The sequence below is a fragment of the Stegodyphus dumicola genome, chromosome 11 (assembly GCF_044657685.1).
Source record: "Stegodyphus dumicola isolate Sdum_Otavi_A_Nest chromosome 11, ASM4465768v1".
Taxonomy (NCBI): Eukaryota; Metazoa; Arthropoda; class Arachnida; order Araneae; family Eresidae; genus Stegodyphus; species Stegodyphus dumicola.
In genome coordinates, this window is record NC_140778.1 from 26113778 (window position 1) to 26128945 (window position 15168).

General features: G+C 34.2%; 1 protein-coding gene across 1 annotated transcript; it reads right to left on the reverse strand.

The window, feature by feature from the left end:
• Positions 1 to 6114: 6114 nt before the first annotated feature.
• LOC118203931 (uncharacterized) lies at positions 6115 to 8470 on the reverse strand. Its single transcript, XM_035376244.2, has one exon. It carries the CDS (start codon positions 7604 to 7606, stop codon positions 6347 to 6349), a length of 1260 nt encoding a protein of 419 aa, XP_035232135.2. The 5' UTR covers positions 7607 to 8470; the 3' UTR covers positions 6115 to 6346.
• Positions 8471 to 15168: the final 6698 nt, after the last annotated feature.

Consider the following 15168-nt stretch of genomic DNA (forward strand, 5'->3'; position numbering starts at 1 on the left):
CTGGATTATAGATCATTCTGGATTATGGACGTCCGGATTAAAGACTTTTGACTGTATATGTCAAATTTTAGCTTGTTAAATATGCTATTTAGAACACAACATGATATCAAGCATATGTAGATCAAATTTAGCTACAAATTAGCTAATTAAACATACTATTAAGTATATGTAAGTAAAATTAGCTGGTTAAACATGATACTCATATTATTTAAAATCAAGAAAAGCATGGTATTAAGCATATGTAAGTAAACATTAGCAAGCTAAACATGTTGAGTAAAATTAAATTCAAGCTAGTACAAAAAACATATGAAACATGTGTAAATAAAAACTAGCATAAAAATTAATTTTAATATCATTGTTTTAATAGATTTCTAGTTAATTCTATAACTATGAAAGTGATGGAAAACCTATATTTATATGCAGGAATACCTTGTTTCTTTTTCATTAGATTTGTATGAGCCTGAAAAAGGCATTTTTTGTCCCCAATCACTACACCATTGAGGAAATTTCCATAGACATACTACAGTCAAAAGTCGTTAATCCGGACTCTTCGGGACTTCGGCGATTCCGGATTATCGATTTTTCTGGATTATAGATCATCAGTTTAAATCTGGTAAGATGTCATACAGAAATTATAAAATTAAAAATATGAAACCGTAATTTATGAAATAAAGAACAATTATGATCTAAAGGGTATCAAAATTTACAAAAAAAAGCTTAATATTTATTTGTTTACTTTATTAAACATTTCTTTCAATGTAAGTTGTTTAAGTTGCTTCGTTTTATGTGATAATACTTAATTCTATAAACAGACATAATTTCTTCTTCACTTACAAAGTTCCGCTGTTCAAGTCCTATAATTGCTGTGTCGAGAATACCGACTAATTTGTCAATCGAAATTTTTTCGTTTTCAATAACCTCTGTGTTACTTTCTTCACTATCGGAAGCGAATTATAATGACAAAGAATTTGATTTAAATCATATCAAAGACGGAGAACATCGAGATGAAATACTACATTTAGTAAGGAATTATAAGCCAAATAAAATAAAAACATCTGCCCTGAAAATAAGGATAGTGCTGATAGATCAACTTCCAATTCATTGCGTGCCGCAACGTCCCCCCCCTCTTGCCGCAGAGCAGCGTGAAATTGATAAACAGATTTCGGAATGGTTAGAAAAACGAAGGATATGCTTTTATCCATTTTTTGCAGCAATTCCACTTTTTGTTTAATGGACTTCAAAACATACTTTCGCTTTGTAGATCCTTTACATATTAGTAAATATATATCGGAAATTCTATTTGACATAAACGAAAGTTAAAGCTTACTTTTTTAAAATTGCTGTAACAGTCTGCAAAAAATAATAAGCCGGATCCAATTTGAAGATTAAGGAACAACGCAATCTGCAACATTAACTGAATTAGATAATTTTAGTTTAGCTTAGACCGTCCGTTATACATTAAACGCGCATGCGTAAACATATGTGCACACGCATATTTGCAGCCATAAAGGTCTTACGCGCATGCGTCAACGCGACGCATGCACAGAAAGTTTGTAGCTTTGAGGTCCGGATTATGGGTGTCCGAATTAACGACTTTTGACTGTACTATATAATGAAACAATATTTAACTGAATTTTAAATTTCTGTTAATGTATCTTAAGGCATAATGGATCACTTCACACTAAAATTGATATTTGAGTAGTTGATCAGATAGATTTCCCTTATGAAGAGCACTTTTTTGTAATTTTGCTTTCAAGGAGCACCGTCAGATTCTATAGACTGAGTATTCTATAGATATACACGTCGCTGGATTAACAAAATTTGTGGAATGATTAACTGTCTGGTGCATATAACACCCTGTACCATAAATATGCCTACTATTCATCAGTCATAATAGTCAGTCCCTCTACCATATGCTTTTTAATGTGCGGTATCAGTCTCAGCTGATATGTTGTTTGCCAGACATATTTCCAGAATTTCGTTTGTCATTGAAACATTCCAGTTAGATCCAAATACTCTTCCTATGTTGCACTTTCTTTTTCTTGTTTTAGTCTCATGATTTTTTACAATGAAGCCAACAATGCCTATTTCCATGACTGGATTCCATGTATCAGTTGTCTGTAATACAAATGTCAGTCATTGAAAGTTCGGTTTTAGTGAGCCAAGTGTTTTTCTACTGAGACACTAGTTTCTCTTTTCCTTAGGCACGAGTCTGATGGCAACAAAACATGCACAATCCATTCCCTATTGTATTGTGTCATAATTTCATGTTATTTATGCCCCTCAGAAAATTTTTTTGATGAAGGCAATGTTCCTTCTGAGGTGCACCATTCCAGACAGTTATCCCTCTCTCTGACAACTCCCTTAACTGAATGAAAATGATTCTATCTATTCATTGCCAAAACATTCAGAAAAGACAGTGTGGAAATTAGACAAAATAGCAATTAATAAATGAAGAATAAATTATAGTATATGCAAAGACAAACAATAAATGCGATGCTACAAAGAGCAATGCTGCAAACAGTAATGTAAGGAACTAAAAACATGCTTCCTCTGAACAAGCGAATTCATAGGAGCTGGCTTCAAACTGTTATTGCCATTTTTAGCAGTGTGCTTCAGTAATTTTAACTGATGAGGAATACATTTCTATGACTAATCACATAGCTGTGAATGCATTGTGTATTATACCGAGAAAGTACAAAGTATAACACAAAACACACATACAAGTTACAGCATGCACATGGTTATAAAACATTGCTCCTTATCATAGTGGCCCCCAATCTTATTCGGTGACCTTAGGATTACGCTAGGATCCCAGCTATGATTTTCGCGAATTCAAGAATCACAAACGTAAAAATAAACGACATAGTACATAATAAAAATAATACATATTCTTTCCTCAGAGTATCTGGTATATAAATATAGGCCTAACCAACCCCGCAGTTTCGCGTGGTTTATGGTTTTCACAAAAATAAAGGTGTTTCAGTGAAATTTGGTTTTGCAACTTACAATTGATATGATTACCTAAAGAACTATTTGCACATGGTTGCTAGAGTTTGGAGTTAGTGACTTTTACTGATATGATTGCGGTAATATGCAAGTACCAAATATTTTTAATAATCAATATGACAAGGCCTATGTTTCTGAAATTGCTTTTAGCAGTTCATCAAAAACATCATTTTTTCCTATGTACCCACGCAAATTTTGTTAGATATGGTTCGAAGTGATCCCCAGCCGTGTCCCATCATTTTTACTATGACACTTTGCTAAAAACCTGTCATTCGGTCTACAAAATTGAACTTATGGTTCACATTGAAGTGACTGTAACCAGCTTCTACAAATTGCTCAGATTTATATCCCTTCCAGCAGTATGAACATATTGTTGATCCAGCTCACACATTTTTTGCCATCTTCCTCTCCAAAAGTGTATTTATTCAAGATTTAAATTACAAAGCACTTGTCACCTTTGCCCAATAATCCATTATTGTGGTTCTTACTTCGAATGAATAAATTTTCATCGATTTCAACTATTTTATTGGGATCGCCTACTCGCCCACTGAATCTCCGCATCAGATGTAGAGTAAATCATCACACTTACCACACGTAATTGTTCAAACCATTTGCAGAATTTTCATACAATATTAAGCTGTTTCTCACACAATTTTATGGATGTCAGCTCCTCCGGACAAAAATATATAAATCTAATAGCACTGATGAACGATATTCTACAACTATTGAATACTCTTCCAATATGGAGGCCTTTCCACTTTTTAACATTGAACCTCCAATTGATTTTGTCATCAACATAAAATTTCATACCGTGGCCATTTTCACATATACATTTGCCAGGCTAAGACCTTTTTCTTGAAAAAAATGATACGGCATCCATCTCTAGATTCGATAAATTAAAAACATTTAATTGCATATTCATAAAAAAGCAAGGAATGTTTTTAAAAACCAATGCAAATTCGAAAACCTTAAAGAAAAATAATGTTAATATAGGAACACGTGGTGAGATATCTGGGTTGCTTAGCAATTCAATCTGGCAGCCACTATAATATGTACCACTTAAGTATTTAATACTGCTTTGTAATTTTAGTTGCACAGCTACTTCAAGGTGGTAATATGCAAGTGATATGGACAGTACATTTTAGCAAGTGACTGATGTAAAACCTAGGATAGTGAACAATTCGGTTCTAATGGAGAAAAGTCTACCCTTTGATTTGCACTGTTTTTCTGGTACACCAAAACGACTCTGTTTTCCCAATGCTATGGCAGCTATCTACAAATCACGTATTTTGAATTATTGAAATTTTAATTGCCCTCAGGTTTTTGTTAACTGCTTGGTCCTAATTAATCACTATCCTATCACTTTCATAAAGATATATGACTGGTTAAATAAAAATAATTTTTTTATAGTTTAGAATGAAAGAGTAGGAAAGCTATAATTGATTGGTGTATGAACGAAGATTTAATTAGTTCTCAGTTGTTTGTCAAGTTTGTACCAAAGATATGTGTCTGATCAAACTTAAGAATGAATTGGATGGCTATGAGAGGGGTTGTTACCACAACAATGCTCGAAATTGGCACTCAACCAAGACTATTGAGAGGAAGAGAAATCATCCGCAAGCGTCAGATGACAATTTTCATTCCTATTTTCTGTAATTTATGTGATATATTCAGCATCGGTATCACAAAAAGAAGGATCAATTCTGGGACTACATGATTTGCATTATGTATGTGCAACAGTTATCTGGCACTGACAGCGAGATGTAACGGATCAGGTGATTATTTTTGTTGATACTGTTTAAACCACTTATTATGGCGGTGGCAATAACTGTACCAAGATTGTCAACCTTTCCTGAAACAGGGCCAGGGAGAGCTTTTTGATCATGATGTCACCCGACAGATCCGGCATGTGCATCACTGATGGTCTGACCAATTAAAGAAAGCTGGTGATGACAAAGATCAGAGCCAGAGGCTGCTGCTTTTAACATATTTCAACATTTTATTTTGATGCTGTTCTAATGCAAGTTGTGCGATTTCTGTTCTCTGCAGTTTTATGATAAAATTTCCATTACCTGAGATGGCTTCGAGTTTAAATCAAGTGAGTACTTGTACAATGACATACTTTACTACTGATCAGCGGAGTGTAAGGAAATGTGCCTGGTTTAGCCAGAGCCATTTCAGCATATGGGACATTTTAAGGATTACGAGGTATTGGTTTGGATCCTTCCAAACAAAATCGCATGGCTATTTATTAGATGAGGATGTGTTTTGTACTTTTTTAAAGGATATTACCACCATCTACACACCAACAAGAAAAGATTAGGGTAAGTCAAAAATTTGTAGATTTTATTCAGTTTATATTTCTTATGTGATTGCATAGTCCAATGTCTTTCGGAGAATTATATCTATAATAGACAATGCACGAAATGCACTAAACTTCGTGATATTTGAAATTGTGGCAAACAGTGGGGTAAACATTTTCAGCCTTGGTTTGGATGGCAGCCATTTTGGAAACTGCTTTACGAGACCGTAAAAATCGCCAAAAATATCAAGGGGCACCCGACTGTAAACTTTTACCAAAAGGTAGAATTAAGGAAAATCACCATGAAAACCATTTGCATGGAGGCAATAGGAACTAAATACACCTTATTTGGTGAAGAAATTTTTGTTTTGGCTCATAGACAATACAACCTGCATGTCAGTAGTAGCTGTTGAACATTAGTCAGTAGTAGCCATTTGAAACTCTTCTTACTGTACACAAAACCTATATAAGGAAGTGAAAAATGCCAAAATGCAATGCTAAAGAGGATGTCATAAATAACACAATATGAAAAATTCAATTTTAGCAGGACGAAAAAATGAAAAACTTTTGACGGCATCTAATGTGGAATCGGCTTATCAGTGTAAAAAATTAGTTTATTAAGCATTACAATGAGATGGTAAACTACATACCTCACATAACACAGCTTCTTTGGTGCAAGTCTATAGGGTACACGTAAGTAAATATTTATTAAACTAACATTTCTTCAAAAGATAAAAGGCTTTTCTATGCATGGTTAACATAAAACACTTATTTGAACAGAATTTATAAGATATACATGCTCATAAAAACAATACAGATTTTATTACATGTATAAAACATAAGATTTCACTCCTGTATGCATAAGCATATGCCATTTTTTGTTTTTCATCTAAATGACTTCTTACATACCTTACCCACATGACTCATAAATTATTACATACTTTTATACTTGTTTCAGTGATCCTTTATTCTATATGATCTCTTACACACCTCACATATGAGGTTTAGGTGGTGTGTCAATAAGCACATGCTCGTTTAAAACAGCCATTTCGTTAAATGACTTGTTGCATACCCTACACAAAAGTGAGGCTTCTCTCTTGTATGGACGTGCACATGCCTGTTTAACTGACCTTTTTGTCTAAATGACTTGTTACATACATCACACATGTAAGGTTTCTCTCCTGTGTGAATAAGCATATGATTCTTTAAATAACTCTTTTCTCTAAATGACTTGTTGCATAGTTCACATGCATGGTGTTTCTCCCCTGTATGAATACGCATATGACTCATTAAAATACGATTTTCTCTAAATGACTTATTGCATACCTCACATATATGAGATTTCTCTCCTGTATGAATTTGCATATGCTTGTGCAAGTGATCCTTTCTTCTAAATAACTTCTTACATAACTCACACAAATGAGGTTTCACTCCTCTGTGAATAAGCATATGACTGTTTAAGTCACCTTTTAATCTGAATGAAATGTTACATATCTCGCACAAGTAAGGTTTCTCTCCTGTATGAACAAGTAGGTGCAACTTTAGATAACTCTTTAGTGTGAATGTCTTGTTACATACCTCACAGACATGAGGTTTCTCGCCTGTATGAATATGCATATGCTTCTTTAAATTACTCTTTTCTCTAAATGATTTGTTGCATACCTCACACACAAGAGATTTCTCTCCTGTGTGAATAAGGACATGCTTATTTAAATGACATTTCTGTCTAAATGATTTGCTACATATCTCACATACGTAATGATTCACTCCGGTATGAATATGCATATGTTTGACTAAATCACCTTTTAGTCTGAATGACTTGCTACATACCTCGCACACATGAGGTTTCTCACCTGTGTGAATACGCATATGCTCCTTTAAAACACCCGTTACTCTAAATGATTTGTTACATATCTCACACACGTGAGGTTTCTCTTCAATGTGAATAAGCATATGATTGTTTAAGTGACTTTTTCTTCTAAATCGCATGTTACATACCTCACACATATGAGGCTTTTCTCCTGTGTGAATAAACATATGCTTTTTTAAATTACCTATATGCGTAAATGATCTGTTACATACCTCACACACATGAGGTTTCTCTCCCGTGTGAATAAGCATATGCTTATTTAAATCACCTTTTAGCCTGAATGAATTGTTACACACCTCACACACATGAGGTTTCTTTCCAGTGTGAATATGCATATGCGTGTTTAAATAACATTTTTGTGTAAATGACTTGTTACAGACATTACATATATGTGGTTTCTCTACTGTGGGATTAGGCATTTGCATGTTTCAATTCTGTTTCAGTCTTAAATAATTTGTCAGCAATTGCACACAGGGGTTTCTATATTGTGTGATCTTTAGTACACTTTTGAAATACTCCTTTTTTTAAATAACTTGTTACATACTTTCTAGGTACACACTTAGTCCCTCATACAGCTAAGTACAGTATGACCTTGATGTCACAACTCCGTGTATACCTTACACTTAAGGTCATGCTCTTTAATACATGAAAAAATGGTTTGGTAAACTAAATTTTTACCAAAGTATTTCTTGGATGCTTCACAGTGGTTCTCTGTGTCTTCGCAAATATACAGCTGATTATTTTCATTAAAATATTAATGAATACTATAGGTGAGCCTAATCTCTTCCGTGATATAAAACACTGCCATGATTTCATAAACCATTTCATAAAAGGTACTGTTACATATCGAACAAATATGATTTTGTTTGTCCGAGTATATATACATCTTTATTCATGAATTTTACGCAACTATATCATATATGCTACATTACGATAACATGAAATTCTGAGTTTATGAAGCCCTTTCAAACTCCTTTAAGAATGTCAAATGGCTGAACAGATTTCACGCTCATCTTTGCTACACAGAATGAAAGGTCCGTATTAATCTGGAATACAAACTACTGTTTCCTTGCTTCGAAATATTACTTTCGTTAGAACCGTTCAAAACTACCGCAGTGTGGTAACAGTGCAGGAAATGCTGTGATTAGTACTGCGTTGCCAAATAGAAATCGCACTTCTAGGCAAAGTTTCAGTAAAGATACTGGTCGTTCTTTCAGTTCAGTTCAGTTATCTGATTTAAACAGCATTTAGTCGCTCCCACAGCATTTAGCACAAGGCACCTCCTTGATTTAGCAGCCCACTGCTTTAACTGTCTGTCGTGGTATTGCCCTAAGAAATGAAAAATGAGAATAAGGCGGTAACCGCCGCGCCTCTATAGGCGGAGCTAAAATAGTACATGAATACCACAATGAAATTTAGAATTTAGAAGTGCATACAAGAAGTGCATAGAATTTAGAAGGCAACAAAATATGAAAATATATTAAGTTATGTAGTAAACTAGTGATGAACAATCATAATTAAATCACTAATACTTTGAATTTCATAATTTAAATCAAATGGCACTTGCCAGGCTGAATTGCAATGAGTTCTACCCAGTGGGTGTGGCTTGACACGCCGTAAGTCTATATAGAATGCTACCTATTTATATGAGAATAAACATTTGTCTTCATTTAGATCGCGATATTAGTTTAATTATTCCAATCTAGATAACCTGTTTCAAAACTTGATAATTATTAATATTTCCAATATTTCTCATTGTACGCGTAAGCTGGTGACCACCCACGTGACAGGCTCCTGCCAATCATCTCCCTTACTCCACCTACATTTCCCAAAATTTGACAAGTTTCGCCTAGTTGGCGCGGCGTAAATCGCCTTAATTAAAAACTTAAGTACCAACGCCTTAGGGCAATTTACCAACAGAGACGGTTAAAGTAGCGGTTGGCTACTAATTGCCGCCTAGCCATTGACTCGATTTCGATTTCGATATGAGAATAATAGATGGAGAGATATAGTTCGTGAATTTAAATTTGCCAAGTACGTTGGCCTTTTAGATATAATACGGCCAAGTGGGTAAAACAAGAAGTATAATGAAGCATGAAAGTAAAAGGGTGCATAAATTGAGAATAGCATTTGAAGAATAGAAGTATTTACGCAGGAAAAGCAGTCGATGTTTATCAGAAGGAAAAGGCAAGATCAACCTAGCCAAGGATGAAGGACACAAGGTTTTAAAAATGACGTTTGAATATTACTCAGTACAAAACACCTGTATATTAAAGAGTGATAACAACTGAAAAATAAAGGAAAATTATTGTTGTAGCCAGCCAGCGTATGTATGTAGAAGTGTTTATTTTGAACAAAGGTAATATTTGTACCACATTGCTAAATGTAAGGAAATGGCACTAGCTAACCCTAACCGAATCCTATTCAGTTATCGAAAGAGGCTGACAACTTTTTATCACGGAATTTTTGCTGAAATCTATGTGGTCAAGGCAAAAGCAAACGATTGTGCTTGCCAACTTACTTGTATTGAATGCAATGCATATACTCATGAATATACTTGTACATGCATAGATGCAAGTATAAAATGGAATATGTGTAAGCATTTCCAATCTGTCAGTACAGAAAAAATGAAAAATTTGATGAGTATTGAGCATAATGATTAAGTAAGTGATTTATCTATTGATCATGATGTGGCAAGCTCATTAAGCAGGATATAATCTCATCAGAATTTTAAAAAAAATACATCTAGCACTTCCAAAATTCTGATGGAAAATGTTAGAATTCTATTCTATTCATCATCTGTTTAGGCGGGATATTGCTGTTGTAACGCAATGTTTCCGGCTCTTGACACTTAAGCCCAAAGAGCGAATGACGGTGAAAAGTCGGTGGGTGGGCGGAGTCAGGAGGTGGAAAGAGGGAGGTGACAGCAGGACATCACAAGTGGAGGAGGAGCTTCAGAGCTGGAGATGAAGCACATCAGCAAGTCAGATCCATAAGGTGGCGCCATCCACCGGTGCCATTAGATACTAAATGTTAGAATTACGGTAGTCTGAACGTATTCGGCCTGTCGGCCTTTACTCGAAAAATTAGTATCCCTACTGGGCAGTCTTAGTGAAAATCTTAAACAGTACAATTTGTAAGTCTGTCCTTGGCGAAGGAAATTGCCTTTGAAGCGTCTGGCATAACGGACTTATCTACAAGCTAGCTTCCCTTAATCTCCCCAGGGAAACGATTTTGATTCTTCACTCCTTTCTAAGTGATCGATCCTTCTGTGTCAGGCAGGGCGATGTTTATTCTGAAAACATATTAATTAAAGCTGGCGTCCCCCAGGGAAGCATCCTTGGGCCTATCCTCTATCTTATGTATGTTAAGGACTTCCCTATGATTGAAAATACAAACTGCATCACCGCCTGCTACGTGGACGCCGCCGCCATTCTTTCTAGTTCACTTAATCCCCGACATGCCATCATCAGAATATAAAACCACACACACGAGATAGAGGAATGGTGTCGCAAATGGAGGACGTCCATTAATGCCACAAAATCTAAATTATTACTGATAGGACGGCATAGAAGAAAAAACACATGCAGAGCTGACCCTCTTTAATGAAACGGTGCCCAAAATCAGAGAGGCTACATACTTGGGAGGTCGTTTTAACGACTCGCTTACATGGGGTCCTCACATTTCCATGACCATCGGGAAAGCCATAGGTGTCTCTAGGAAGCTCCGAAACTTTCTTGATGCCTCTTAACCACTGGATCTTGCTCGCAAGAAGCACATTTACACATCAATATTAAGACTCATCCTTACATATGCCTCCCTTGCATGGTGCTCTGTTCCCCCTTCCGTATTAAATAAATTGCAGGTTTTCCAAAACAACTACTTACGAAAAATCACAGGAAATACTCCTAACTTCCGAAGCACTGTATGCTATGTCTTCCCTAACGAAGGTTATTTGAGGTGCCTGTAATAGCGGGATATAATTCCTGCTGAAACAGGCATATCAAAAGTATCAAAGTATCAAAGGTGAAGCAATAGATGACGGCGAGACTTAGTGAGATTAAATACAACACCTAGTGCATTCTGTTTGATTGAACATATAGAGTAGTCAGGTGAAAAATGACTTCCAATATCATTAAAAATTGTCCGAGTAATAAAGTTTTTGTATTTTTCGTAAGATAAATGTTCATAGCTCATGGAAAAATGCCAAAATTTTAAAAAAGATGAAGTAGAATTAATGAAAAAAAATTGTGGGCGGGACTTAGCCTTGATCAATGCTATGATGTCTAATAGTCATCTGACGAAAACACATTCTGAGTAACTTGAGCAAAGATTATTTACAATATGATACGATTTCAATAACACTTGAACTTCTGGGATAAATATTAGCAATTTGCGCTAAAAAGATTTAGCAAAAATTATTTACAACATGTTACGAGTTCTAATTAAACTTGATCTTCTGCGATAGATAACAGGATAAATAACGAAATTTCTTAAGTAAATATATACAAATGCGTACATAGATGTTTGACTACTTCCAATTATTATTATAGAAAATTGTCCTAGGACGTTTGAAGGGCTGGTTAATGCGGTGATCGTAATTTCTTAGATATCTAATGACATTGTGCTGATGATTATCACATTGGAGAATTTCTTCGTTGATGGTGTTATTCTTGAAACTTTTTCTTATGATGGTGTTCCTGATGAACCATTGAGAGTCTGACATAATTCATAAGTGAATATTTTGTTGGCTTTGTAATTTGGATCTGTGGGTATTGACGGTAGCAGCCAAAGCTGGAACTGCATATAGAACTATTGGAAGAATGGAATGCAAATAAATGATTCTTTTGGTAGCATATTGGAGTTGCGATTTTCTCCCTAATAGAGGATAAAGCGCCATAAATGCTTTTTGAGCTTACTCTTTCACATAGTCTGTATGTTGACGGAAGGTTAATTTCTTATCAAGGAAAACTCCTAGATATTTAACATGAGGTTCTCTTCTAATGATGTCGTTACCGATTTTAATAGCCTTGAAATTTCCTCTGAGAGTTTTTTTGCTGAAAGAACGACTGTTGATTTTTCAGTATTGATTTTTATTTTCCATTTTGTAAACCAGCTTATTAATTTGTCGGTGTATTCTTGCAATTTAATTAAGGTCATGAGGCGATTCATAGATTTGCATAGAACGGCTGTGTTTCATAACATGCAGTGCTATGTTAGAATAAACTTTTTATGTATGACATGTTTGATAAAAAGTGATGGTGAGTATCACGCAATAAAAAGACTATTTGCTACAATGTAACTGAGACTAGATGCAGTGCACGCTCAGAATTTATTTTTTATACAAAAAGGAGAAAAAAAAATAATGTGTAAACTCGGAGAGGAAGAATTTCGTATTACTCTGTTAGGGTTACTAAATCTTGATTAGTCGAACAGTAAACTCAGATACAAGACCAGCAGCACAGTCTAGAAGACTGAACTTCTAGATTTTTTAGTAATATATTATTTCTGCCCACATGTAATATTTGTCTGAATAATCCAGTAACTTCCTTTATAGATTTATGGCTATATAGTACTTGCAATAATTTGCAATTCAAATTTTTTACAATGACTAGTAATAAATGTTGCAAAAGAAAGTCTAGTAATAAAGTGTCTAACCGATACATTTCATCATTGTATTATTTTATTTAAAATTACCAATTCATAATGGTATTGGATCATTAAATACAATATACAGTACAAAGTCTGTAATTCGGACGTCCATTATCCGGAATTATCTATAATCTGGACCTCAAAGCCACAAACTTTTTTTTGCATGCTTTATGCATGTGCGTTTAATGCTATGCATGTGCATTTAATGTTTACGCATGTGCGTTTAGCACAAAAAATGAAGTAACTTAAACAAATTACATTGAAAGAAATGTTTAATAAAGTAAACATATAAATATTAAGCTTTTTTTGTAAATTTTGATACCCTTTACATCATAATTGCTCTTTATTTCATAAATTACAGTTTCATATTTTTAATTGTATAATTTCTGCATGCCATCTTACCTGATTTAAATTGATGATCTATAATCCGGAAAAACCCTTAATCCGGAATCACCGAAGTCCTAACAAGTCCGGATTACGGACTTTGTACTGTAATAATTTTGGGTACTCTTCTGTTATCAGGTATGGATCCAGGTATGTATGTATGCACATGTCTATACGCATATATATAAGTATGTATACACATATATATAAGTATGTATACGCATATATATAAGTATGTATATGCATATATATGTATGTATACGCATATATATATACATACATATAACATACACATACACACATTTCTGAATCCGATCTCTATAACAGAAGAGTACCTAATTTTCTAAATTGATTATACTAATTATTTTTGTCGATTAATAATTATCTCGCAGGAAAGCTGCAAGCAATTAATAAAGCATTGAATTTAGAACGTACGAATGGCTAACAATAATGAAATCCTAAAAATTTCTCAATTTTATGTAGTAATTAGAGATGCAACAAATATTAAATTGCCCAGATACCAATATTCAGCTTGAAATGAAGTTGGATATTTATCTATCCAGTTGCTGCATATGAATATTATTTTAGTCAAATTATATACAGTCAAAAGTCGTTAATCCGGACTCGTCGGGACTTCGGCGATTCCGGATTAGAGATCATCAGTTTAAATCTTGTAAGATGGCACGCAGAAATTCTAAAATTAAAAATATGAAATCGTAATTCATGAAATAAAGAACAATTATGATCTAAAGGGTATCAAAATTTAGAAGAAAAAAAAAAGCTTAATATTTATTTGCTTACTTTATTAAACATTTCTTTCAATGTAAGTTGTTTAAGTTGCTTTGTTTTATGTGATAATACTTTCTCTTTAATTCTATAAACAGACATAATTTCTTGTTCAGTTACAAAGTTCCGCTGTTCAAGTCCTGTAATTGCTGTGCCGAGAATACCGACTAACTTGTCAATCGAAATTTTTTTGTTCTCACTAACCTCTCTGTCACTTTCTTCATGTCTTTATCCATTTTTTGCAGCAATTCCACCTTTTGTTTGATAGACATCGAAACATACTTTCGTTTTGTAGATCCTTTGGGAGCTCCAACATCGGAAATTCTATTTGACATAATCGAAAGTTCAAGTTTACTTTTATAAAATTGCTCATACAGTCTGCAAAAAATAATAAACCGGATCCAATTCGAAGATTAAGAAACAACGCAATCATCAACATTAACTGAAATATTAGATAATTAGATAATTTTAGCTTATACCGTCCGTTGTACATAAAACGTGCACGCGAAAAATATTCTGCACTTGCGCACACGCATATGAGCAGTCGTACAGGTCTTATGCGCACGCGTAAACGCCTATGCGCATGTGTCAACGTGGTGCATGCGCAGAAAGTTTTTAGCTTTGAGGTCCGGATTATAGATCATTCCGGATTATGGGTGTCCGAATTAGCGACTTTTGACTGTATAAACAAATATTCAAAACCAGACTCTCTATATAAATAGCAGTAAAAAATTAATACAAAATGTGCTAGAATTTTCATCCAGGTGAAAATACTAAATTTGGTACTACAGTCAAAAGTCGTTAATCCGGACTCGTCGGGACTTCGGCGATTCTGGATTATCGATTTTTTCGGATTATAGATCATCAGTTTAAATCTCGTAAGATGGCATGCAGAAATTCTAAAATTAAAAATATGAAATTTTAATTTCTGAAATAAAGAACAATTGTAATCTAAAGGGTATCAAAATTTACAAAAAAAAAAAAAAAAAAAAGCTTAATATTTATTTGTTTATTTTATTAAACATTTCTTTCAATGTAAGTTGTTTTAAGTTGCTTCGTTTTATGTGATAATACTTTCTCTTTAATTCTATAAACAGACACAATTTCTTGTTGTACAAAGTTCCGCTGTTCAAGTCCCGTTAATTGTTGCGCCGAGAATACAGAC